Raw genomic sequence first — 27,795 nt, forward strand, 5'->3', positions numbered from 1 at the left:
CTAGTAACATCTAGTCACAAGAACACAAATATCGCAGGCTGAGAACTTAAGAAGTTGTACCGAGGAAGAAGAAAAATCTGTTAATACAGGACTCACTATCCAGGTTATGAGATATTGAAATCTACACACACATGCCTTATAAGGACCGGCGCCATTGTCGTCTACCCATCGGGCCGCCCATAATTTAGAAATGAATGTCCTATTTAGGACAACTCCTCTTCTTTCATTGTTCTTTATTTTTCAGTACAATTGCTTCAACTGATTTGCTTTGCATTATTTGGGCACTTTTAAATTAAATCGTCCATTTATCGCAAACAATCATATTTCATCGTTATCACAAATTCAAATTCAATGTATTATTATTGCACACGTTGCTAAGCGTTTATCATCAAGGACAATGCGTCATTCGTATTGTCAGCAAAAAGTGACATAAAACTAAAAATTCAAAGCGTTTTACCAACCGTTGTACTACCGTTCTGCTCTAACGAATGCATTAGTTTTCCTCCACCCATCTGTAAATCTATACACCAGTACGCAGCATAATGGCGCTGCAGTATTCGGTCGGTAAAACCATTTCAATTCCTCACTCACTATGGACGGTACCTGGTTGCCCGGGGGGGATGGGCCGGTGAGCCACGGGTAAAAAATGGCAAAATATCAAAACCGTTTAAACCAATCGCCTGCCGGAGCGTGGGCTATACAGATTGATTTATTTATGTGTGCTCGTTCCGGCGTGCCGGTTGGGTTTCGCTGCAAAAGACACTTACCTGTCGCTAGCAGGATCGCCTCGGTCCAATTAAGCTGCTGCGCGATGCTTTTCACGGCGAACGAAACTGTTTCGTAAGAGGGAATGAACTTTACCGTTGCCTGAAACGAGATGGCCAATGCACGCACCGACAGAGAGAGAGAGAGAGAGAGAGAGAGAAAGGAAATAAATAAATAAAGCCAGGTGAAAGGAGGGAAGTGTTGTGAAAATGTCACCAACGCCCGGTCGGTCTCGGGCAACGCAAGAGATATAGAGAGCGTAATGAAAAGACTGACGGATGGACCGACCGTAGACAGACGGAGTGCCCGAAGGGGCGAGAGTGAGTATTTCTAAGTTCTGGAAATTTGAACCACCCGGTGGATGAAATACGAGTTCGGCGTGAAGTGGTAGGCGACTGACTGGGCGAGCTCGGCCATTGCGCCCATTGGTGCCATGTCAAGATGGGAAGCTGGTCAGGCAGCCGGTCAACGTGACCGTCGTTGCTATGGCGGTTCCGTGCCTACTCGACGGAAAGTGCCCTTGACAAGCATTTCATTCTTTTCGCTGAGTGACACACGATACGGAAAGTTTACGCTTCCGCTGTATCATTACCACGTTCTCGGGTTTGTTGCTCGGTACCTTGTCAGTCGCTTCATCTGCAGGCCAAACGAGTGGGGCTCCCAATCGGGTGAGTTCTATTTGATATTGAACGGTGAAATTGGCCGGGTGGAAGCGAATTTTCTTTTCACGCACATTGGTGTGTGTGTTTGTGTCCCTGAACCAAACTAGGTCAGTTCTGAAATAGGGACACCTCCAACATCCAAAGTCTGTATTTAAAACATATTTCGATACTTTTAAACAGCTCACATTTAGCAGGGGAGAAAATAAAAGAAAAACTTCCGCCAGTTGCAGACACTGCCGAAAAAGCTATTACAAATTCAACGAGCACTCGAGCAGCACCGCGTCGGCGTAGGACACTGCTTGATTGACTTTGAAGTGTGCGTGACAAAAGCTCAGCCCTCCAATAGCAAAACAAAAAATAAAAAACTGCGCGTGAAAATGAAAAGTAAAAGATCAAGCGGGCCAAACTTTTCCCCTCTTTTTTGAGTAGAAAATCCATTTAGTGGACTGTGCGTGGAGTGGTGTCGGACTGTCATTTAACTTTTTTTGCATCCCATCCCGTTTCCAACTCTCACCAAACCTCCCCCCACCCCCCTCGTTCTTCGTTATCACCTATCTTCCTGAGCTTAGTTTGGTGTGGTTGCGGTTCGTTCTGTGGTATGCCACAAGTCGGGTGGGCATGAAAAATGCTTCAGAAGGTCGTAGGTAAAAAGTTGTTCAAGCCTCCCTCCGACATATATATGTTTTGCAGGCTATGCAGCCGTTTGAAGTGGAGTGGAGAGGGCATATACCAGGGAAAGTTCGCGAAATCTGCTGTCCGCGTTTGGCACGAAACCCGGAACTCGGCAGAATGGGGGGGAATGTTTTGCACTACACGATAGATTCGTGTTCGGTATCACGACCATCCGCAGAGCACCCTTGGAAGTTTGTTGACCGATAGCCAGATGCTCAGAGAGCTGCTAGAGAGAGAGAGAGTGAATGAGTGAATACTGTGAGCACTGCGAGTCACCATTAGCAAATTCCTCGAAACCGATATTGATAACGACAGCATCCAGCAGCGGTTCGAAGATGCCCGGTAAAGTAAAGATGGCTCGGATTGCCACGCTCTCTCCGGTGTGTTTACCTTTCGCAGCGCTCATTACGATAATGATGTAATCAATTAACAGGGCTAGCTGCTCTAGCTGAACCGTTTCGGCTATTACGTCTGCTCGTTTCGGTGCCATTTCGGGCCATGTTTGCCATTTTGCGTGGCGTGCTGAATTTATTGTTTGTATGTGCAGGAAGATTTGGGAGGATACCTGATCGGTGCAGGTAGGTAGGAAGGTACCGACCGAAAGTAACGCCAGCGAAGGCAATATGCTGGCCAATTTGGCGCACGTTGGCCAACAAGAGCGAGCACGGTAAACAGCACCAAATGTCGCACGGATGGAAGCGAGTGCAGTTCTATTTTCGGTGGCCCGCGATATTCACGGTGGATAAAAATGGGCCAATGAGTTTATAATCTAAACGAAACCAACATCAAACGACTTGCTTATCGTGCTCAAGAAGAGCAACAAACGATTAAAAAATAATTTAGAAGAAAAAACACATCCGAAGTGTGTGTTTGTGTATGTGTGTATAACGATCTGAGCGAAGCAGCAATTAGACACATCAAGGACTTGTGTTCCATACGGACTGGCACTCATTGGAGCGCACGGCGTCCCTTCCAACATTGAACTCATTCGAGATGGAACAAAAGAGAAAACTGAAAAGGAGAAAAAAAAAACCCGACATAAACAACACCGAGATGCAGAAGAAACGAATTTCCTTCATGACGAGCACATCAACTGAAATGCGTAATATAATCAACGGAACGCGCATTTCTTCAACATATTTTCACCAGTTCAAAGTGTTCCTTTTTAAGGGGCTGGACGTTTCCGGCGGGGAGAACTGGACCGGACTGGCTACTGGGGTAGTAGTAGGTGCCCGGTACTGTTCTACCTACTTGAACGGTACCATCATTATCAACGTTATCGTCATTACAGCGCTTATTCCATTTCTACTCTTGTATTTGCAGTCCCCCGGAAAAAAACGGCAGAAAGCAGAATATTTAATAGAAAAAAAGGGAAAGGAAAACCTCCCAGAATCCTTCTCCCCCTCCCTCATTCCTCCACCCCCCCTCCCCACCACCCATTCCGCCGAAAGTTGATTGCGGCGTGATTATGTAAATAAAACTGCATAAATTATGTTTTGCTTCGTTTCATTTCGTTTCGCGCGCCAGCAGTTGCCTGCAGAAGCTTTCTGGCTGGCAGATGCTACGAAGCGTGGTGTTTTTCTTTCGCACCTTTCGTGTTTATAATCTCACTGCATAGGAAATTCGTGCCGGACGGTCTGCCGAACACTGACCTCCATTAAGAACAATCATTTATGCACTGCCGGTGTCAAAAAATGATTGCCTTCCCTATTTAGGATGGTGGACAAGTTTTGTGGAAGCCTACCTATTCAAGACGCTTTATCTAGCTATTAATCTTGACGGGCGGACGCAATAGTCAGGAAAATGTCACGGGGGGAAATATTGCAAACCATAAATTTACGAGGCATGACAATGCCGGAGAAAAGCAACAGAAACAGAGGCCCCTTTTCCCTGTTCTTTTTTGTTCTTGCGAATGTCGACTTAATTAGCCAAACAATCTCAGCATGCGGTCTGTGTAGCCACGATGCTCGTTTCGGTTTCCATTCGTGCAGTTATCAATGAGAAATCGGTAGGTGTTAATTTGATAGAATGAAAGTAACTCACGCTTTGCTAGTTGGGCTGTGTTGGCGAACCATTCACCTCGAGTTGCAGTGTTTGATTATTGCTTACACAAAGTTCCCTAGCATTGAAGGGTGATGTGTTTTGTAGCGCAACCCCAACTTGTTTAGGATCGATTAGAAGGAGTGTAGGATTGGGCCTTCTTTTTCTCCCAGGTAGGAGTTGAATGAGAGTAATTGAAGAACTTTATGGAATCCAGTAAATGAACACACACACAAAAAACACGTCGAACGTTCCGGTCCAGGCGTCGATGGATAATCAGGTCTTGCTTGCTGGCTTTCACTTACCTTCATCCTTGGGCACGGCCAGAAAAGCACCAGCTTCCGGTAGACGGTTGACAGGTGTGTCGAAAGGCTGTCACAGTATCCGATGAAGCTGTCACTTTCGTCCGACATATAAAGCACGGTCGTAAAAGCGGGATCGTCCAGCCAGCGTTCGAACGTAACCATGTCTGCAAGAAGATTGGGAAAACAAGGGTGGGGGGAGCAGAAATCAGTAAGCCGTCCGTGGTGAACGTGTGAACTAAATAAACACCCAATTCGAACGAGGGAAAAGATTGAAGAGGAATATTCATTTTTTTACAACCTGAAAGGGTTGAACGCACAGAAGAGAACGCGAAAGGGGAACGGAGCAATGCGTTAAGTGTTTGGGGTTTTCGGCGCCACAAGAAACAGGGATTCCGGTGCAGAAATTGGCGACAGAACAAAACCATAAGCATGCGTGCGGGAAGCGAAACATCGGATCCGAAACCCTGAAAACGACCCCAAAACCGAAATCGGGTTGTTCGATTGGTGACTGCACGTTGGTTACCAAGAATCGGTTGAAGAAACTGGGGAGGAAATCGTATCCCCCATCTACACGATACGGTACGGTACGACGACGATGACGGATAAATTGGATTACGTCTGCGTAAAATAAAAAAGCAAATATATTAGATAGATAAATCAATTACGGGGGATGGTGTTCTGGTTGAGCGCAGAAAAAATCGCCTCCCGACGCCTCCAACGGTACCGGAACCGGGAGTGCTCGTGAAAATGTGGCCGGTTTGGGAGAGGCGGAGGAAAACTGAAAAACAACCATTTCCTCAGCTATTTTGCTTTCGGTTTGAGTCTTCACGCATCTAGCCCGCGGGGGTACGATGGAATCGTTGGCTGTCTGCTAAAGGAGTGATTGAAGTTGCGATACTTTAAGCGATCGGAGTGGTGCGGAACGTTTCGGAAGTTGATGGAAAGTGAATTGAAAATGAAGTTGTACGAACGACAGAATTCACACATTGGGATGAGATCTAAAATCTTCAGATTATTGGAAGTCAACTAGCGACATGTAAGTAATATTTTCCAGCATTGCAGTAATTCAATTGCTTGGAAGTCGACCTGGCCTACAAAGTAATTTTTAAAAACCCTTTGTGAACACGAGATATGTAATCGATCATGATAGTTAATTTTGTCCAGGAATATTTTGAAAAAGAACCACTGTGAAGTGGGGAGAAATCGAAACCGATATGGGATAAAATGGGGATAGGGCCGCGCGTGAAACAAGAAAACGAGAAATCAATTCCAACAGAAATAAAGTTATTCATCGATTCGAGATAAAGTAATTACAACTTGACGACAACAGGATCGAATTCATTTCATTTCTCGCCTGCGATTGAGTGGCCGTAGTGGTGATTGACACGCGGTCATACGGAAGTGTGTTAAGGTAGCACGATGAAGAAATTTGCCTCCGCACGATTCAATGGCACTTTGCTTAAAATGCACGAGTTACTAAACTTTGCTACATAATTCATGCAAAGTTGGTCGAGTGAGGGTGAATGCTACCGTTACAAGAAAAGTGACACAGAACCAGCTGGTTAGAGTTGTTAGCCAGAAACAGGACAAAACGAAGTTAACCATTCAAACTTTTATGGTTGAATTCAATTTTGGACCCGAATATCCGAAAAAGGGAGGAAACGGTTTGAAACACCCCAAGCCGAGGGTTTTTCTTGTCCAAAAGTTGGAAAGCATAATCTTGGAGCGGCTAAGATATGTTTCGTTCGAATAGGGCGCCAGGACTTACCGCGCCAGGAACGAAACTGGATCAACTTGTCGAAGAGCGGAAGCGTCAGATTGTCGTTGTCGCTCACCGCCGCCGGTGGCCGGTTAGTTTGCAGCAGTTGGACAAAGTTGTTGAATCCTTGGCGTAGCTGGTCGGTGGAAAAGTTTTCAGGTGCAACCACCAAAATGCTGCCGGCTGCCGTGCTGTTAAGCATGTCACTGTGCCGGTCACCACCGGTATGCTGATTGTCGGTCGATTCCGTGGGCCTGGTACGGTCGTCGTCGAAGGATGGTAGCGTGGTTGTGCTGGTGGTAAAGATCGTAGCAATATTGTCACTGCCAGCAGTGGAACCGTTACGAACCGGGGAGCTAGTGCTGCTAGTGGTACTTGCGAGAGGACGTGGAAGAAGGACGTGACCATCGATAGTGGCAAGATCAATGAACGAGTTGAGGAAGAGCACTGCAAAGATCAGCAGTCTTAGGGTGACGTGGTACATGCGGCAAACAGGTGGCTTCATGTGGGTGACCATTGGTTCGCTCTCATCGGGTGGTTCTCGCGCTCTTCTAAGCTGGTCCTGGCCGGGAAGGTCCAGTGCAAACGACGAGCCGGGTAGCAATGTTCATACCCGTGCTTCCTCCCAACCCCCTGTGCTGCTTTACCCGCGCTACCAGGCGTTTGATATGTTTCTGCTGCGGACGCTAGCGTCCGGGTGCGCCGTTCGGCCGTGGCAATGATAAATTAGTTCGCTTGGTGCATTATAATGAATGCGTCCGTGCCGGGTGACATCGACGATAGTCGGTGGCCCATCCCACGCCCTTAGTGTCTTAGTGTTGCATTATTTAATTAGCGCTACAATGATCAGCTCGTTATGGATGGTCCGTTCCGGCGGGCTCGCTCTGCTCCTTAGCGCAAATGGCGACGGTCGTAAAGTGGAATTGCTTTCATCCGGATAGTATCAGCAGACGCGATTGCATATTTGTAGAGGATCTGGAAAAAATAGAGAGAGAGAGATAAAAGGAACATTTGAAACATTATGAAGAAGCTTCAACTAGACTGTTGAACTTGTTTGAATCCATTTGAGCTTGTTGAGAGAAAGGTACTGCCCGGTGGATATGATGTGAATGCTTTGTATTGTTTTGGGGAATATTTGCGTTTTATGACGTTTTATAAAGATTTGAAAGATCACCGGCTTAGATTGTCTGTATAAGAAGCATGTTTAAAAATCTATCCAGTTTAGATGACACTTAGAAGCGACTTTAAGGATTGATTATGACCTTTTTGACTGGTAAGCGTAGATCATCATAGGGCGCTAACAGTGTCTTAAGTCCAGTTTCTAAGTATCAAAGGCATGCCCTCATGAATATTTTTTTTAAATTCAAGTAAAACTTTTACAGACTTTCACGGTTTGGAGAAGGAAATGTTTCCAAACCATCGTGAATTGTACTTATATTTGTAATTTGGCTTTAACCAATACGGCCAGGCCGTTCTTCTTTTACAGTCTTTTACAGACCGTTGGATTCTCTTAGCCACCCATTTCATGTCTTTTAAGAGCAAATAAAAGTATCCAAAAGGAAGTAAAGGGGATACCCTATCAAGCAAATCCACGTCGAACCAAAAACATCGATGCCGACCGTAAAGAAAACTTTTGAGTTGAAAGTTTTTACATCGAATTGCTACTATCTTCTGGGAAATTTGTTTAACAGCTTAGTATTTAAACGTAGCAGCTGCAACAATACCTTGAGTTGCTCTAAAGCTTGTCAGTAAATCACCGTTGGAAGCTTGAATAATCTCATTAGCTGTTAGGTGACGGTGATCATGAAGCTAAGACGCCGTGACGAGTTGCCCATGGCCCAATTCGTTCAATGCCACATTCTCGTTGGTAATCTGGAATTGTAAGTACCTGATCAGGTGTCCCATGGGTCTGTATAAAGAATTCCTCTACGGATATAAACTATACACCTTTAGAATAATCAAAAATTAGGTTTCTCAACATCAATAATTGTATTTGAGCGTTGGTTGAGAAAGCAAGCTTTTGAAACCGCGGTTCTATTGAACATTTAAGGTGGAAAACTCATCACTTTTTCCCTTCCTAAAGCATTCATAGTACATGGTTGAACTGGACATGCCCGGACTATTTTTTTTAACAGGCACCGGGCGCTTCCCATCGCTTTCTCGAACAATTGAATAATCCTGCATAAAAAGTTTGATAATAGTTGGTATTTATTACATTACAAACCTTGCCCCTTTTAATCGACTATTCATCAGCCAGTTCAATTTTTTAGATAGTACCAAGAAACAGATGATCAACTGAATCATTATTCAGTTCAATTCATAAAAATGTCCTTGTTTGGCAGTAACGACAGCAAAAAAAGTCCCTCAAATCCTTGCGTCAAAGTGCACCTGGCGTTAACCCGTGCGAACAGGGATCCGAAACCGATTATGGATGGAAATTGGGAATTTATCAACCTTTGCACGAGCAGCTCCGCTGACGCCCGCCGGTGACGTCGGAGCATTGAAGCAGCACCGACCAGATCACCGGGTGCTCGGTGATTTATTTTTAACAATATGCGAAACGACGACTTTTCTCACCATTATGCTGGAAATTCAATCAACGCCCAGCACCGGCAGATTGTTGATGTATGAAATGGCATTAGAGAACGATGAGAAGCGAAGAATGGTTGTGCTGTGCTGTTGCAGTAATCATTCATGAGTGGAGAAAAAAGAGGTGAAAGTGCGAAGAAAGGCTCTTCATGCACAGGATAGCTGGTAATTGGGTAAGGATAAAGAGGATATCAGGACGCCTTTGAATATGATTTCCTTTTATTTACTCTTCTTCTTCTCACTAACTTTGGATGTAAGAAATCATACTCGAAAGCATAAAAACTTATAAAAAGTTTGCAATTTAATTCTGTACATAAGTTTGATCTGCTTAAAGTGTTGCAAAAGCCTCTAGCCCACTAACATTCCGGTGCAGACATTCCACAAATAAATCTTTTTCATACTTTTACACCGACAAACACTTGCGCAACAGCTCCTCCCGCACACACAAAAAAGGAAGTAATAATATTGCCAGCCATAAGTATCTTCCCGTTGGTTTTTGGAATACCTTGAAGAACTCGCGGTGAAGTGTGCCCACCATGGGAGGCTTTCGCGCACGGCATGCAGTAAGCAAGCCGGTCCGTGAAAGTAGAACACCTTGGTGAATGGGAAGGATGGAACTTGGGAACGCCTTTGCACCATTTCAGTGAACTTTAGTAAAAATCCTTTCGATGCGAAGGTCGACCCTGAAACGATGCGGTGGGGCCCCCTCTCACCACGAGCCATCGCCACAACCAATACCGCAAGAACGATTGCAAAAAAGCGGCGAAGATAACCGGTAGTGTGAGTTGCGAGCAAAAGCTGATGCCGATCAAATGTTGAAATAATTACTTTTCTCGAAAGCACTTTCAAAGGACTTTTAATTAATTCCACGACGGGATGCACGGCCGGACCGGTGGAAGCACAGGTTTTACCACATCCGGTGAACGTTTCAACGCAAATCACTACTCGGTTAAGCGAAGCATTCATAAGCACTCGCACTCGCGTTTCCCTGCCGTGCACGCGTGGGAAGGTGATCCTTACCCCCCCCCACCCCGCCCTCCCGCGAGATTGATAGGTGGGGGGTGAAGAGTCCTTACAACGTTTAACCTTCGAATCGTGAAACAGACCGAGAGTGTGGTATAAAATGCAAAGAAGAACTGTATGCAAAGGCATACATACACACAGGGTGTATGAATAAAATACGGCTGACAGCGAGCGAGAATAAATGGAAAGAAAAACCTGCCGGTGGTTGGGACAGAAAGAAACCTGAATCGTTATGTGTCACGAGTTGTTGCCCGTTGGGAGGCAGCACGAGCCTCCGGGTGTAAAGACTTGGGCCGGGGATTCCGTTCCATCCGTTTGGCGTCGTTGAAGGATAATATCTTTCGTCAACTTCTGCACAACACTCGGCGAGATGATGATGCAGGAAATGCACACACACATGAGCCGGGTAGCATGGCCAACCCCGGGACCGGGAGACATTCATAACCGATTGCGCAAAAAGGAGTCCTCGAGTGCTTGGGCAGGAAACGGGCATATAAGCGGCAGAGCACTCGGGCTCCGGGTAGGATGCCAACTTGGTTACGTAAAAATAAATGCATATGTAATGAAGCGCATAATCGCTACTCGCCGTGTGTATACTCCGTCCGAGATGCTGTTCCTATGCCCAGGGTTGAATCGGTGGGATGCGATGCAGAGAGAAATGAATCCTTCCGTGTGCGCGCGCTACTCGACGACCACAAACGATGGTCGCACCATCGCTGTCGATGATGATGTAGGCGAATAAGGTGTATGATTGCGGCCAAGTTGACAAGAAGAATCGGGTCCCGGGTAGGATTTGTGTGAGTGTGTGTGTGTGTGTGTGTGTGTGGAGTAAATGAAGAGAAGCGTGAAATAAAATGTGTAACCTTTATGCCGTTCAAGTTGAAAAACACTTTACGCGACACTGAAGTGGAGAGATGGAGCGGCGAGGGCCAGCATTAGTTTTACTTTGCTAGGTCACCTTGGCAGTGCTACTGCCTGGCGGGCTTCGGAAAACATTCCCAACGAACTTCCCTCCCCCTATCTGTATGCATCAGAGTGTACGGGTATGGTTCGTTGCATCACAGTTGCATCAACGAAGGACAGGGTTGAATATTTAGAAAAGGGAATCACTATTTCTTAGTACTTGCTAAACCAAGAAGAAGGCCCTGGAAGAAGCTGCAACAGCTGCATACACTGTAGACTACGTGTGTGTGTGTGTGTGTCAGTTGCACCAACCTGCCAGTGCAATTGCAATGTGATGCGTTTCATCGCTGGATCTGTCAGCGCTGCCCGAGCACCGCCCGAGTACACAATCCTATTAATATTAATAAGCAGTTGATCAAAGCCTAATGCTGCCAAAGGGGATGAGAAATTACCTAACCTTGAGGGATTTATGGCACCCGCTGCCGACAGGTCCGAGCGCTTACACATCCTTTTGCAACACTTTTTCCATTTCCCTTTTTGTGTGGACTATCTTTATTGCGGGATGGCAACTCGGGATGGATGACAGAGCACAGGGAAAGGATTATGGACTTGGGCATTGTTTACTATCACATAGGGAGCGTTGAGTTTATGCAAGGATCACTAAGTGCCCTCCTTTTCCGTGTGCAAAGCGCCTCGGTCAATGTCTTGGGACAATCGAAGGGTGCTGGTTGTATTACAACTAGTGTGTCAGGTGTTATCAATAAGCTTAGGAAAATTGAAAGCAAGGTTAGAAGTTAGGTTAGATCATGCCCCTTTTTGAACCAGGTTTAATGGGAAATACTTTCTCTAGAACTCAAAATCCTCAAAGAGACATTTTTATGTCTTATTTTCTTCCAATAAATACAACTTATTTTGGAGAATGGCCAATTCTTCTTGATAAAATAGGATTAAATATATAGGAGAGTACGAAAAACAGTTTGTCAAACAATTTTAATTTTAGTTCCTAATTAGTTTTGTGACTTTAGTTTTGTTTATTATAGTTTTGTTATAAATGTTTTGAAATGGCCACACATAGAAAAATAACACCAAATAGCAAAGATCAGCTAATATGACTCTCGTTAATTATTTTTCACTGTCTGATCGTAAAAAAATCAGAAGAAATTTTAAGTACTGCGTCTATATCACATACAATCGCAAATGTTCTACCCTTACGCTGCAGCTCAAAAGGTTAGGTCAAAATATTCCGCGTGGACAGAGTACAATTTATTGCTCCCATTCGAGCGAATCCCGCACGTCGTCAGCGGCCTTCCCGGAGTGGATGGTTTGAATGTTGTAATAAAACGCGCAATAAATATAAACATGACGTTTAAAGTGAAATTTTCAACTACGCATCGTATCCTCTTCCCGCTCCCGTCCGTGTTATTCGGTGCGACTAAACGTCGTCGATTTGATCGTCGGTACAACAGGAGAACTCAGAGGATTCGCATATTGGCATTTAGCATCACACCCATAAACAAATGGTTACCGCTGCAATGCAAACGCTTCACTTGCACAGATGCACCCAGATGTTTATGAGCATCGAAAACCCACCCGGCTAAAGCCCCGGATGGCGGTCAACCCCTTTTCCTTGGCACAGCGGTCAGAATAGAGAAATAAATTTGTTTAACGTGCGCGTTAAAGCCTCGCCCGAACAGTGTCATTCGGGGACATTAACTAGAATGGGGAGTTAATTTGATACTCATTTTATGATTATTTCACCAGCACCAGACCGACGCGAAATGAATCGATTTCTATGACCGCGATTCGGGGATCGGGTTGTGTGAGAATTCGCCACACGGTGAGGTAAGCATGTTCGGTTCGGTGAGTGGAAGCGCTGGTAAGAACAGCTGTTAATTGCAAGCCTGGTGGCAGATGGCTTATGTTTATAGTACACTTTGATAGGATTTTACAACTCCATTAAAGCTTATGGGAAATTAAAATCTATTAGAGGCGTACTGGAGTAGCAATTGACGACACCGGCAGGGATTTGTAATTGTACCGAGAGCATCAGCCATTGTACTATTGGTGTGAGCATGTGTAGTGGTAGAGAATCGTTGATGTGATGGCTTTATAGTTGTGTAGGTTGTGTAGACAACACACGTTGCTTCTCTTTCGTAGATATTAATTGTTCTGTAATTATATATTATAAGAGACTTTAAAATCAGACAGAAAACATAAAAACTTAGAAGGATGTTGGTGGAAAGATGTAGAATTTAGATAAGATAATATGATTAGGAAAGTGAGTAGCTTTAAACGTAGACAACAAAAAAAGAAACGTGGGTTGAAGATATCTTCAAATTACTCTGCGCTTTTAGAGAATCTCATATAATTTCGTTTACAAGAATCATAAATAAGGTTACTTTTGACCACAAAGGTGACAACCAAACACTAGAACACAATTATTGTATTCGAAACAAGGAGAACCTACTCGATAATAAAATTCTCTAGAACATCAAATGTTAGATCTAATACAACGACTAACAAGAAAATGTCTCGACCCTTTGCTCTGCATTGCTCCATGGTTCGATTGGTTCACGAGTATGGTAGTTTGGAGCCCTTCCACAGAAATCTGGTCGACACGAGTAGAAACGATTCAACGGAAGCTTACTCGATATGCAATAAGGTTTACTTCCTTTGGAAGGATGAAGACACACGCCTATCGTATGGCACTAGGTGTCTCTTGTTAGATCTTCAATCATTGTCAATTCGTCATAAAATTTCCCAGGACTTCTCGACAGCTCTGTTGATGTTCCTAATATGCTCTCATTTTTGGCACCAACGAGAATCCTCATACCAAGATAGTTACTACACGTTTGGCGTCACAGGAATCATTTCCGACAAAGCGATCCTATTGCTGTAATGTGAGTAGCGTTTCATGATGTCTTTGAACTATTCGATTTGAATGTGTCCGAGTTCTCGGTTTCGTGAGCGTCTGCATATGTATAGAAGCTAAGACAATTTTAAGAAATTAATACAGTAATTATTTACTGCAATAATTACTATTCAAACTAGCTAAATGATACATCTCCTCATAATAATTTAGAATAATGTTGCTTTTGTTGTACCGTTCGTCTTCTCTTTAAAATAAAAATTTAAATATTTTGCAACATAAAATCCACACAATCTCTTCATGACACTTTTAATGTGCTAACAAGCGTCACTATAATGAAATTTACTGTGAGTTAAAGTGGCCTCGTTCGTGTCATTTCCGATACTAAAATAGCTTATGACGAAAAATCCAGCATCCAGCCGTTGCACGCTGCCAGCGAACGGTGATTTTTGCTCGCAGCACTTGACATATTACCCATCGGCCAGCCGCAACCGCAACCGGTTGTTGTGGCGTTGTTTCGCTGTTGTTGGTGCTGCCGTATTTGTTTACCGCGCATCGACGAGCTGCTAAACGGAAGCGTTAAGATGTCGGAGCGTCCATTCATGTGTTGTTCAGTTTGCGGAAAGAGAAAGAAGGCTATGGAACAACAATGAAAAAAATGGAAAGGGTTTGGAATCGGGTTGGAGATGCGGGCGTCTTACGTAGTGTACAAGCAAATGAGCTGATCGACAAGCAACAAGCAAACGACAAGGCGAGTACGACAACGATGGCGAATGATTTCGAGAGAGAATCTGTCATGATGCCGCGCCTGTCATGTTATGCGGTTAGCTTGTTAAAGTGGTGCAAAGGCGCACCAAAGTTTCTTCAAGTCGAAGCCTCAACCGCTCGATTCTTACCGCGTCTCATCCACATCCGCCCGGTAGACGGACGCACTTAATGAACACGCTTCAACACTAGCGCTCGACTGGGACGCACGGATGATAACCGGAAGCCGGAATGAATTGGCAAAATGAAGCAGTTTGTACAAGCTCGTCAGTAGCGGTGGATTGGCTTTTGCAGGTTTTGTCCTGCCACCGTTCGCCAAACCGGGCGCTGTGACTTTGCCATTCTAATTGCTCACCCAGCGAACTGTAGCACCGTGACGGGAAGATCTCGGTTTCAAGCACTCACCAGCCACTCGACATGTCGACACTTCAGTGAACATCTCTCGCCCGTGTTGAAGCGCCCAGTTCGACGAATCGGCTCGCGTTCGGCCACAAAAAAGAAGCGGCATAGCGGTTGAGGTGAATATTTTTAAAGTTTGACCACATTGGCCGCGTACTGGCACCATGTGTGGCGTGGTTGGGAGAGCGCAGTACGATGTCAGCATCGTACATCATCATCGACTAATCGACGCGCATCACAACAATCGAAGTTCGGTAAACAGATGACGTCAGGTTCGCGAAACGCCACCGCAGTACGTCAAGCCCCAGGAACCGGACCAGTGGCCAGTGAGGCAAATGCTGATCATCACGGTATCGACATTTCACTCTCGGTGTGTTAAAAATAAATATCATCAAACACACGGCCGGACGAACGAGGCGAATTGTTGCACCTGTTTTTCGGCCATACCGAATGCCATTTTCGATTTCGTTGCTTCTTCGGCGGAACTATTGCGGGTTCGAAAAGTTGGATCGAAATTTTGTCGGTAATATGTTGATCCGGTGCGGGAAGTCGTCGCCAGTGTAATATTATCGGCCCCAGGCGGACGGAACACCCTAGCTCACGCTAACTGGCTGAAACGTTGGTGAATAACTTCGGTACGCTGAATGTTGGCATCGTTCCCGGGCTGGCGGTAATCTGACACCACGCTGAAAATCATCGAACTGAAGTGGTGGACCACACGACAAGCAACGGCAAACCGCAAGATCGTGTGCGAAACCGTAAGCACATAAAATATAACACCTGTACGTGGTGCGGTGTGCATTTGAGGCGAATCGGCAGTTGGCAGCGTACCAAGACTCAAATGCGATCCCTTCGTCTCCCTCGCTCGGCCGATCTCGACCTTTTCATTTCCTCTTTCGGTCGGGTGTGTGTGTGCTTCTTGCGCTACTAAAGGTGGGATAGGATAACAAGGTAGGACTGCCGGGCGAAAAGGTTCTCCCCGACCGCAATGCAATCGTAGTTGTTGTTATTTCGTTTAATTTAAATCATTCGCATCTCACGTACAGCGACGGCAACGATGAAGTGATAATTGAAACGATACTGCTATCAAATGCATCGCCTCTGACACAACGCCTGTACAAAAAGACCAGCTGGTGTTAATGAGCTGTGGCGATGACAAGAACACGGGCAGCATACATTTGGCAAGAAAGCAACTGTGTTGTTGTAAGTTGAAAAATGACACTTTACCTTTCATCTTATGTATCTTACTGGTGCACAGCAGAGCAAAGGTTAGTCAATCTTGCTCTCTTGCTTCTTAAGTGGGATCGGAAAAGTATGAACAGTATTTTGACGTTCTTGATGTTCGTTATATCATAAACTTATTTTTGTAAATTTTTGGATAAATATCAAACAGTATTGTTAAACAATCCAAACTCGTTAAATTTTGTATTCGATTAGCATGGTCTGGGGGTAATGCTGTTAAAAATGTTTATCAGAAATACGATTTTTATCCAAGACAATAGATTTCGTTCTTTTTTTTGGCTTCATAAAATAAGCTAGGTGACACCAGTCAGCTTTGGCTGACTAGAATTCCTAATACCACATAATTCGATAGTAAGTACTAACTACAATGGAATGATCCGAAGGAGATTCGAACCCCTGTTCTGCTATACAACCCATGCAACAAATTGCAGGTATCTTTCCACATTCTTATTTGTTGTACATGATTTTGAAGGACATAAAATAAGTGTAACGACTGTAAGAACAAGATTGGTGTTTAGTTCGTTTTGAATTGTTTTGAGCCTGAAGATACTTGTTGAATGGACCGAAACATAATATAATGATCTAAAATTAGTTTTCTTCTCTCAGAATCTTTTACATCACTGTAACCTTGAGCCTGTAGTCCGATGAGATGACTAGCCCTGCGCTCAAACCCCTCAGGTACCTCTGGAGGGCCTCGTGGCACTTCGGTTTATGGTCTGGTTATCCCCGTTTCCGGGAGGATCCTAGCCAAGTTGCCCGTTCTGCCTATCTCCTTCCTGTTCAGCCATGATCTGCACAAGCGGTTAGGAATAATCCGTGCTCCCAGGCTTAAATATGCAACTGCAACACTGACGAGACCCTTTTAGTCACGTTCAAGAGAAAGATGCTCAGAAGAAGGAGCCGCTATAATGAGGAACTCTAGGAACTGTAAGGTGAACTCGCTATCTTGCAGCAAATTAGACTTGCCAGGCTGATCGTGCCATGAGAATGACACCGAACAACCCAGCCCGTATAGTCATTTTAGATTGTCCACACGAACAAAAGAGGCGTGATAGGTTCAGACTGAGATGGAGCATGGGCGTTGATGCTTCTGCTAGAACGGCCGGGATAATGGATTGGCAGACGACGGCGCTAAACCATGAGTGGTTACGAGGATTGTTCTCAAAATTATCCAACAAAGAACAATTCACCAATTTCTTTATTATGCTGTACAACCTCCAACCATTAAACGTTAACCGAATAGTTTCGAGAATATATTCACCAGTTTTTCCCATAAACAGCCGTATCTCTCACATACAGCAAAGAAAAGAAAAAAAAGGTTCCCGTAAGTGAACAGGCGACCCAACGTTTTACTACATAGTGCATAGAATCTTGCGCTCTCCCCGCTACCGTGGCGCTGAACCTTCGCCACGCGCACCGTTACGTAAGCGCGTGGACAACGGCACCATCGGAACTAACAATTACATAAACTTTGGCGGTCCATCCATTGCCCGTTCGTTCCAAAACCCATCTAATTTAATGGCTCGTTGTGTGCGCTCCGCATTTCCAATTGGTCGCTGCTAATGTGCCGGCGTCCTTGGTTCTTTCCCTGAAACGACGGGTTTTAAAGATCAACCGTGTTGAAAGCGTGTTCCCGGGGAAAAGCCGTGAACGGGGAGCGAGTGCCCGGCACTCGGCACCCGGGAGGAAACAACATCTCAACATTTATGAGTCCATAAAATTTATCAATGCTGACTGGAAAAGTTCAAACATTGACCGGCAACAGCAACCGCGATCGTGACCTGGGCCACAAACCTCTGCACCTACTTCCCTGACGTCCTCTAATCCCTCTGATTGCCGAACAACGAACCAAGCACGAAAGCAGATCACTCGGCTTTGACCTATCGGAAGGAGTGGTGCAAGAAAATGGGGAAACATCTGACCTCGGGAGGTGGGTGGCTTAAAAATAGCGCCAGACATGTTTTCCTAACCGAGATTGCCCGTAAACACACACACACACACTCACATACGGGGCGGGCGTTTCTCTGTTTATGTTGTGCTCGCATGATGCTTCTTCCGTTTTGGTGCTGGTCGGGAAATTTTTGTACAGTACAGCTTCTACAATAAATAGGCAAAAACGTGTACAAAACCCCCCCAAGTTAGCGTGGGATGGACGCCATTGGAGGGAGAGCGGCACAGAAAAAGGGGTTACTTGTGATGGGTCTTGTGATGTAAACAATAAACCTCTCTGCCATCCGTGGTCGAGGCTGGCCCGGATTTGCCTGCAAGCAGAGGCTGGCTCTTGCACTTGTGCAGAATGAATGTGTGTGTATTGGTGTGCTTGTGTGTGAAGTTCCAGTGGGATTGTACGCCCCGTTGTAGTACATTATTTTCCTTTGTTTTGACAGCTTGAAAATTTATAATGCTTTCGCTCCGGGATAGTGCGCCCGTGTTGGTCCGTGCCCGTAAATGTCCGTCGGGCAACGCAACAGGTGAGAAAATGAACCCACCCTGACCCCTGACGGATTTGCGGGTTGCAAAAGGCAAACACCTTTGCCTGTCCGTATGCCGATCAGTTTTATTTCAGTGATGCTGAGCTGAACCGAAGAGGAAGAAAAATCGGGCAGGAAAAACATATCTTCCGAACAACATCATCATCATCAAAAAACCCGTGAGCCAATGAAATGAAGGGGAAAAACAAAAAAACACTAGCTGACGCGAACCCTCCGAATAGCCAGGGTCCAGCAGTCGGGAAAAGTGAAAAAAGGTACGACCGAAGCTGATGCTCTTCCGACCGAGCGCTGATTGACAGGCGGCGATACGTTGTGCTGAAATGTGAGACAGTTTAATGTGCCGCTTAAATTTGTTACACAAACACTGGCCCATGATCTACTACTATCAACCACTAGGTGGGTGGATGGGGTGGATTGCGAGAGCAAATATTTTTCTAGTTTATGTTCGCCCGTTGAGAGATTGTTGCTATGTGCTTTGGCAAACACGAGAAACATTTTAATTTTGTTCGAGTGTTTAAAATACTTTTAAAACTATATGTTATGAGGTTACATTTCAATATTTCAACCAATCATTCACTTAACTCTGGACAGGTGTTCCATGCTTCATATGACGAATGATATGGATCAAATGAAATCACTCGTAAGCTCCATTGCCCGCTCTCCAACTAACTGACGTGCGTAAAGCTTAATGCACTGTTTGAAGTTGATTTCATATGCAACATCAATCCACAGGCCACAAAACCAATTTCCGCTATCGACAGCTATACCGTGTGTTGCATTTGTCACCTTTCCGGTTAAATCGTTGTGCATGAATGCTGCTTTCATGTTGCAGAAGCTATTATGGAATGTGTCACCAGCGCCAAAAAGGGTGACATTTTACAAAGGGACCATTGTTCTCGGTGTTTGATACAGTGACGGACAAAACAGTAAGACTATCTGAATATCTGATTTTGTAATTGCAGTATTCGATACTTCAAACATGTGATAGAATAATTACTTGAATTTTTATTTTAATTCTGTCAAGCTCCATAAATTAGCGAAGCTTTAGAATGCAAAATCAGGAAACAGACAGAACATTTTGTAGTGTAACTAACTATGGTTTAGTAATCCTCATAGCCATACAAGGACGTACAGGAAATGGCCATACCATAAACAATGTTTATTTAATCGTATTACGTACATTGCTTCCAGGTAATTTAAATCAGACAAATCAAACATATAGCAATACGGCCAGACCGTTCTTGATGAATAATAAAAAATCAAACCTATGGCTTGCTGGCACGAAATGTTCAACCAGTCTTTTCAATCCGGCCCGCGAAGTGCTTTGGAAATAATAAGTTTAATATATCAAATATTCAGTCCTACGCATGGAAAAACAGTCCGACAGTGGAAAACAGCTCTGAAATTTGCTCGATTACAATGATTCGAAGCCCATTCTGGATGAAAAAGTGTGTTACTAAGTCGACCAATTATCGATATTGGAACACACCAATCCACAAGAAATTCATCATACATACATTGCAACGGTTTAACATCATTTAAAAGCTCTCACTGTGATTATTTCCTAATAAAGGTAAAATAATTTCTCTGAAACTAAATCACTTATATAGTAAAAGGTTTTCCAGCCGCGCACATTCCCACTCTACTGCACGAAATAAATAATAAAAAGCGCCAAACAATAACATCTGCCTAGAAAACACCAGGCGGCTCCATCAATCACGCCCACAGCCGTTTTTCGTCCGTCGCTTCCGTCAAGCGCTCGGGACAAATTCACCCACCGGTTAAAATGTCAACCAGCGCGTGTCATATTGGTTATTACCGTCGCCATTTCTCTCACATGTTGTCTCTTTCCATTCAACCCTCCCTCACCCCCTCTCTCTCTTCCCTCTCGCTCGCACACTCACTGACCAAGTGTGAAGTATCACATCTTATATCAACCTCTAATGAATATCATCATTTGCCAGTTAATTACCGTCTAGTTAAGTCATCTCGGCAGTTCCAGCAGGCCACCCGTGGGGAGGTTCCACCATGACACATGTGTAAGCGATTCTTTGTGCGGACGCCAACGTCCCACCCCGCCCAGACACCCACGTTCGGACGCGAGGGTCCCGCGACCCGCCAGAAAATCATCGATGAAAATCATAACCATAAATCATGACCGTGAAAATCGAAAGGCAAAAGCACCCGGGCTTGTTTAGCCAGTTGAGCTGAAAAACTAAGCATCCGGTCGAATCGAAACAGAGAGTGAGAGAGAAAGAGAGTGAGAAAGAGAGAGAGAGAGTGGAAAAAATAAAAGAAATAACACTACCATCAGTCGGCTAGATAAATTGCTCTCATTTCATCGGACCTGTGCCATCGATCATCTTTCCGTTTTCCTTCCCTGCTTCGAACGGTAACCGATCGAGTGTTGGAAATTCGCGTCGTGCAACCGGCGGCCTCGGGTCGTGCAATGCGAGACAAGGCCGCACGCGAGCGTCCCGTTTATTCGGGCGACCACCAGCCATCAAGGGCGTCCGACGAAGATGACAGAGATGGTTAGTCAATGATGACATCGCAGTGCTGGCAGCGGACGGAATGCAAACGAACGTTACGAAGGTCCTGAAGCGTGTGGCCGCGTTGGTGGAGGGCTGCGAGAAGGACGCGTACCGGCGTACAATGGCGAAGGAAATCCGCGAAACGATTACCCACGAAATCTCAATTTCGCTTTGGCAGCGGGCCGTGCCATGGCTTGACAGCGCGTATAAAATTCTGCCTTGCCATCCGCCCCGTGTGTCTCCTCAGCCAGCAGCCCGCGATTAGCAAACAGCCGTTGAGGACGAGTTTTCCGACGGTTTCATCGCCGACTGGTGCGGCAAACTATGGGAAGGCTTGGTTCGAGCAGGAACGAGCCGGAATAACACCATCCTTTTGCGAAGCAGTTAGACAGCTTCGGGGTTCACTCGAAAACGGCAACCAGCGGACCATGGCAACCCGGTACGAAGGGGGCGGTACGGACGGAGTGCGGGTGGTTGCTACGAACAGGCTGCATTTAATTATTTCTCATAACAACGGCTCGAGGCGTAGCGTCAGCTCGTAGCGTCGTCAGCCGGATGTCTTGCGGTGTGTGCCGCTTTTATTATGCTGTCATGTATTTGGCGGCCGACAAAACACTCACACACTCACGTACACAAACCAACCAGGGGGTGCCTGAAGACTTGCGTGGCGAGAAAAACGGTGGGCGTGTGTATGCGTGTGTGGGGGGTATGATGAGCGATCGGTTTGTTTAAATTGCGAGAATCAATTCAAAAATAAATACCATTTCCGATTTCGATTTCGATCCGGTTGGTGGGAAAAGGAGTCACCGAGTAAAACTGAAAAGTGAGAAATGGAAATTCATTTCCGTCAAAATAAGGTTGGTTTACGAAAAAAAAGTGCATTGCGCTGAGAACCGTTTGCTGTGAGTCTGCGAGCGAAATGGACGGCAGGAAGGTGAAATGTGATTTAAAAATAAGCTTCAAAAAAAGGGTCGTAACTGTTCGCTCATTTCGGTACGATTCATGTACATTCACTTCTATATTAGCAGACGTTTTTTTGGAACTAAATTGTGCGCACAGAAGCATCTGAAATTGGTGATATTCGAAGGTTTGAGTATTTTCCAATTAAAAACCATTGAGCTGATAACAGCAATACAAAGCGCAAACTTAATAGGTCAACAGAAATATCAAGTGGCGTTGAGGGAAAATTGAATTCAATAAAAAAAAATGATAGCTTTTAGAAAAACTGATATACTATCTTGAACAAAACAGGATCTATAAGTTTTTATAGTCTCAACAAATTTAAATAATTTAAAATCCTCTTCAAATGATTCACTAAATGTAATCTTTTCTCGGAGATCTTCAGCGCTCCTCGGAGACTCAAATACTCTGGCAAAAAAAAGATGAAACTTATTCTTTAACTCATTTTTCAGTTAACCCTATGTTATTATAAAATTAAAAAAATAATAAATAAAAGAAAATAAAGATTTCCTTAAAGAGAGTTGCAATGGTTATAAAACAGGTGTATCGAATTGTGATGATATTGGGTAGCTCGGAGTTTTTAAACGCTTTTCGAGCCATTTTTGATTTAGTTCAGAGGATATACAGTGTTTTACCATACATTTTGGATAGCTATTGTATGAGTTTTTGATCATTTATTATAAATTTTCGATTTTTTACTTTCATAGAAACACCTGTTTTCTTTAAATTTAGTGAAAGCTATGCCTACACGAAACTGAGACTGATAGAGAACTTTCATCGTTAAGCTGAGTTAAAATTCTTCACTACATTCCGGAAAAATCCCTGCTAAAAAGCTTTTAATTGGTTGGGTGACCTAGAGATTCAATAGTATAGATATAATTGATCTATTTGGAAGGAGTTCATCATCAATTTACAGTTTGTGCTTCCCTTTCTCAAAAATTAACCTCTCAGATTCGTATAAAAAAAGTGTTCAACCGTTGGGATAGCATTTTTATTCTTCATCAATAGTTAAAAACAACTTCACGAAACCCTTTCAATATAACCATGCCACCCGATTGGGTTCCATCCAAATAAGAAAACCCGTCCAATCGTCTATTTGAAACAGGGTGCAACGTTTTTCCAACCATACAACAAGAAATTAATGGTACTCCCTTTTCACAGAAGTGTGGATTCGTATTCTCGCTTCATAATGCTTCATCACACTTATCGGGAAGGTCGGATACGGCCCCTTCACAGTACACCGTAGTACGGTGTGTGGTTGAAGCCGAAAGCTTGAAATCTCCCCATACCCTCGGGCTTTTCTTACGCGAGGGTGAGTTTTCCTGGAAGGGTTTTGGGTGCCATCCCTTCAGCTGCGCTCGTCGTCGTAAACGGGTGAGCGCGTTTGCCGAGGTGATCCGATTTGTCACCAGCACCAGGCCGACCGAGCATTTCGAATCCCGGACGCATTACACGGTTCGTAAGTTTCTGCTTCATTGGGCGTCTTCGGTCGCTGTCGGTGGATAAGCACGCTGGCGGCTGGGATGCGAGGGGGATGGGACTGTATCCGGTTTGGTGCTGATCGTCCACCCACGGCTTACTGGCCGACGAAGATCCATTTTGTTTTGGTTCGTTTCGTACGACCTTACTCCTAACCCAACCACCTTGAAGCACTGCCACGCACAACCTGTCGTGCGGTCCAGTTTTTTTGTTGGTGTTGTAAAAGATTCCACACACACACACACACTCGGTCGGGCACGAGAGTAGGCAGCAGCTGTTCAGCGACGTCGAACCCGACGTCGTCGATATTTTCCATTCCATCAAACACTGGAGCGATCAACAAACTGGTCGTACAGAGAAGCTGGCCGGAACATCGACACTCGGTTGGTACCGTTCCCACCCCGTCCAGCAGGCTTCTTCAGTAGGAACTACACAGTTTCGCCATCCCTTACAGCTTGCCCGGGTTTCCGATTCCTGGCGGCAGCACCACCAGCGTGAGCGCGTTGGCGGGATTGCTTCATGGAAATTGTGTCACTTTAAGTGTTTTTGCCTGCTTCCCTCGTTCAACTCACACACCGAAACAGTGTGGGCTCGCTTTCGGTATAAACACTCGCTCACAGCTCACAAGCTGGAAGGATTTTTTCTCCGCCCCAGCAGAAGAAGAAGAAAAGGCTAAGCTTCAAACAGCAGTTGCCCAACTATATGGCAAGTAGTGTTTTTAGTCGACGAAACTCGTCGTGTGTTTGTGTGTGTGCGTGTGGGAGAGCGATGGAGCGAAGAATTCACATCACAGACACACGGACGAAACGGTTGACGATCCCGAAAGGGATGCTGAGACGGGACGGTGACGAGAGCGGGAGGCAGCAGACGGTAGTAGTCGCCGTTTTTCTACCCAGTACAACCACTTAAGAGGAAGCGGAGTCGTCGGTCACGGGGACATGCTGCTCGGTACCCAGAAGCACTAGCCCTTTCCCTATTCGGAAATGGACAATGTTTATTCGGAGCACTGGTGATTCTTAAGCGGAAGGTGGCTGACGGCAGTAGTGAGGCAAGGATTACAGGCATGGGAATAGAGCCACACGGCGGATAGTAGAGCCACTATCAAAACGGATGGTGGCGATAGCTGTCAACTGCCTTTACCCGATTGACCCTTTTAACGGTTGCTGGCTGGTTGGTGGCGAACGCAAGACGCACACCGATGTATATGTGTGTGAGAATTAGGAAAACCCTTCTTCCCGGTGAGCCAATGTACGTCCCACCGTACGCCGTTCGTTAAGCTAAGTGAACATAATAAACGGAACCGTAACATAAACATACAAACCCCCCCTCCGGTCGTACGTGCGGCAACACACGGCATGCATCTTTCCCCGGACGGATGAAGCACGGTAAACATGTAAGCCAACACCCTCGCATTAAACGCCCGGCCTCACTGGCCTCACGTAAGCCCCGGGGATGGTGGCATGAAACAATAACGCACTGGTAAATAATACGGCGATGCCTGTGTGGCTTCGAAAGCGAAGAAATGAATCAAGTCGACGCACCACCGTCGACCGCCAATATGTACGGATGTTGCCTGACTCCTTCCTTGTGTGTGTGTGTATGTTTGTCACCCAGTAGCAACATGTGCTGCAGACGGGATCTGTACCCTACGGCAGTGCCGAACGACATACCTGGGAAGGTGCTGTTGCTATTACTCCCTGGTTGGACGCAATCCTGCGCCGCGCCGATAAAGCTCCAGTGAATGATTTGGGATAGCTGGCGTTGACACTAATGGTTCACCTTTCCTGCTGAGATAGCACGGTTTACCTTTTTTTTGTTGATGTTATTTTCGCTGCCTGCGTGTATTTAGCACCTCTGTTACGCCAGCCACCGACACCGAACGACCGACGTGAATGGCGCACGTTAAATTGAACTAATAGAATTAAATTGAAAAACGCTTTTGTACACACGTTTTGAATTTGTGCTGAAACTAGCACAACAGATCACACAAGGCTAACACGTACACATATTCACACCAGCACACACACACACGCACACTCGCGTAAATCTCTCCGAGGTCCTGCCAACTGGAACCAACTGTTGGTACCGAGCTGGTGAGTTAGCGACTCACCGACCCCGAGCGACTGTGCACCTTCTGATAGGGAAATTCAATTAAACATCACTCCGCTCTAAATCCACCGTGCATGCATCTGGCCACAGTAAAGGGTGAAAATGGCACTGGAATGAACACGCGTAAGGTGGAAGGTGACGGCTGGAAGCTGCTAGATGGAGGAAGCCTTTTGCCACCGGAACACACACGCACACCAAACACACTGAACGATGGCTGATGGCTGAAGGACTAGCAAGCAGTAGCAGCAGCAGTCAGGACACTCGCAGGACGCGCACAACGCTGGACGAAATTTCGGTCTGTCCGTATCGCACGAGCTGCTCACCGAAACTGAATGGCTCGACGGATTCTCCAGCCGTCGAAGATCGTCCCTTTTACGGGATGTGCAAGGATACATCAACAGCTCTCGAACGTTCTCCTGTGCGCAGAGATGCTCTCACGATTGCTCTCTCTCTCTCCTCCTCTCGACAGGACATCCGCTTATCTGGAACCTTTTTAAACAGTTAAATTACTCGCGAAGTTCAATTGATAATGCCCGCCAGCTCGACTCCTGCCGTACTGCTCGAGGATATTGTTGTTCACTCTTCGCTCGCTCGCCATCCATTCCTGGTGGAAGACTCTCTGTTTTGGGGCTGGTTGGTTATGGGTTGCGTACTCTCCGCCATGCGTTCGCCTCGGAAGGCTCGTCAGGTACGGCGGGTTTTTTCTCCGAACCGGGCACACAGCGTGCCTTTAAGTGCCGTTGCATCCGCTCATGTTTATCCTGATAAGATGTTGCCTTTGATCATGGAGCGATAAGGAAGCTGCTGGGAGACGGCACAGTGATGTGCAAAGTAACACTTGTTTGGTGTCATTGGCACCTTAAGCTTGAGTAAATGAGTAAATAGAAAATACGATTTAAAATGTAAATACGAGGGAGGGGATATTCTATGTTTTTTCTTTAATAGAAATGCTCTAGAAAAAAAGCAGATTGAAAATATTATATAAAATTGATTAAATGTCAATGGCGATAGTTATTTGTGTGTGTTTAAATTACTTTTTTGCAGCTTATATTGAGCCGTATTATACCACCGTATAGTGTTGGGATATTAAATAAATTTTAATATTTAAATTTTTTGATCTTAAGTTGTTTCGTATGTAATTATTGTTTTACTCTTTTAGAATGAAAACAAGAATAAAATTCAAAAGGACAATGCCTTTATAATGCTATAAAATCAATCAAGCTATCAAAATTATAGCAGACATCCTTAGCTTTTCTCTGCGAACTTTGCTTATCATGAGCTTTTACATGTCGTCAGCTTGAGCTTTCGCTCTAAAGCTTCAAATGAAAGAGAAGTTGTTGGCCACATGTCATGGCCGGTGTTTGTAAAGAGAATGAAATATAAATTTTGTGATACTACAATAATATTGAACTTTACCATAAAGACTATATTCAAAAATATGAAACTTATAAGGGCATATAACAGGGTCTCTCCTACCTTGCTTCTCGCTTGAAATTTAAGCCAACAGGGATAAGACTAGGCAACGTGATTTGATAAACGAAAGGCGTACCACCTTCCCCCTTGGAATAACTCTTTGAGAACTTTTGTGACCGACTGTTGTAACCTTTACAAGTAATTTTAGAGCTCTAGAAAGGTTTCACTTAGGCGCATATTTCCTTTTTCTCTTATGCAAACTCACGTTCTGCGTCTTTCATCCACAAAAACAAAACAAAAAACCCACCACTTTTACGACACACTGTGGCGAGGGCAAAAAATGTAATGCGTTTCACATTTTTTGTCCGGTGCCGTTACTGCAGTAGAAAAACTCATTGATCGACCAGATGTTGCATTACGTGAACGTGCGAGTAAACGATTTGTTTAAGGCATGCCGTAGTTAGCCACCTGACTTAAACCATCGTTCACCAGCGCAGTAGGTGTGTAACACCTTCCGGTCACGGTGGTTCAATTTCGAGGAAAGGAAAAGCAGAACCAACAACAACCATCCACAGACCGAAAGAAAAACGAAGAAACAAATATCAAAGAAAACTTGCTGAACAATGTTTTACTGGGAGGGTTTCAGGGAGGATTTTTTTTATTCGTTTGTTATGATAGATCCAAAGCCTCTCTAACGTCTGCCTGCCAGCGCTAGAATGGATCCGACGGGTTCAAACCAAACAAGCGTGTGACTTTCACCCCAAAAACATATGCTTGCTGGAATGATGGACGAAAACGAAAAAAAAAATCTGCCA

The 27,795-nt window shown here is 45.0% G+C and overlaps 1 protein-coding gene and 1 long non-coding RNA gene across 3 annotated transcripts in view; one reads left to right on the forward strand and one right to left on the reverse strand.

The window, feature by feature from the left end:
- Positions 1-25,904, reverse strand: part of LOC118506718 — a 60,645-nt gene extending 34,741 nt beyond the window's left edge. The window contains exons 1-4 of one of the 2 annotated variants that reach the window (XM_036044232.1): positions 25,265-25,904; positions 6,213-7,178; positions 4,445-4,608; positions 768-867 (exon numbers count right to left, since the gene is read on the reverse strand). In XM_036044232.1, coding sequence (XP_035900125.1) covers positions 768-867; positions 4,445-4,608; positions 6,213-6,720 — 772 coding nt within the window. In that variant the 5' untranslated portion in view covers positions 6,721-7,178; positions 25,265-25,904. Of the gene's footprint in view, positions 1-767; positions 868-4,444; positions 4,609-6,212; positions 7,179-25,128 lie in introns of both variants that reach the window. The other variant, XM_036044231.1, reaches the window with a different exon arrangement.
- Positions 14,715-22,594, forward strand: LOC118506720. The gene is made up of 3 exons (XR_004905536.1): positions 14,715-15,702; positions 15,798-15,954; positions 20,450-22,594. It is a non-coding gene; the product is annotated as an uncharacterized LOC118506720 (long non-coding RNA).
- Positions 25,905-27,795: the final 1,891 nt, after the last annotated feature.

This window comes from Anopheles stephensi, chromosome 2 (assembly GCF_013141755.1).
Source record: "Anopheles stephensi strain Indian chromosome 2, UCI_ANSTEP_V1.0, whole genome shotgun sequence".
Classification (NCBI taxonomy): domain Eukaryota; kingdom Metazoa; phylum Arthropoda; class Insecta; order Diptera; family Culicidae; genus Anopheles; species Anopheles stephensi.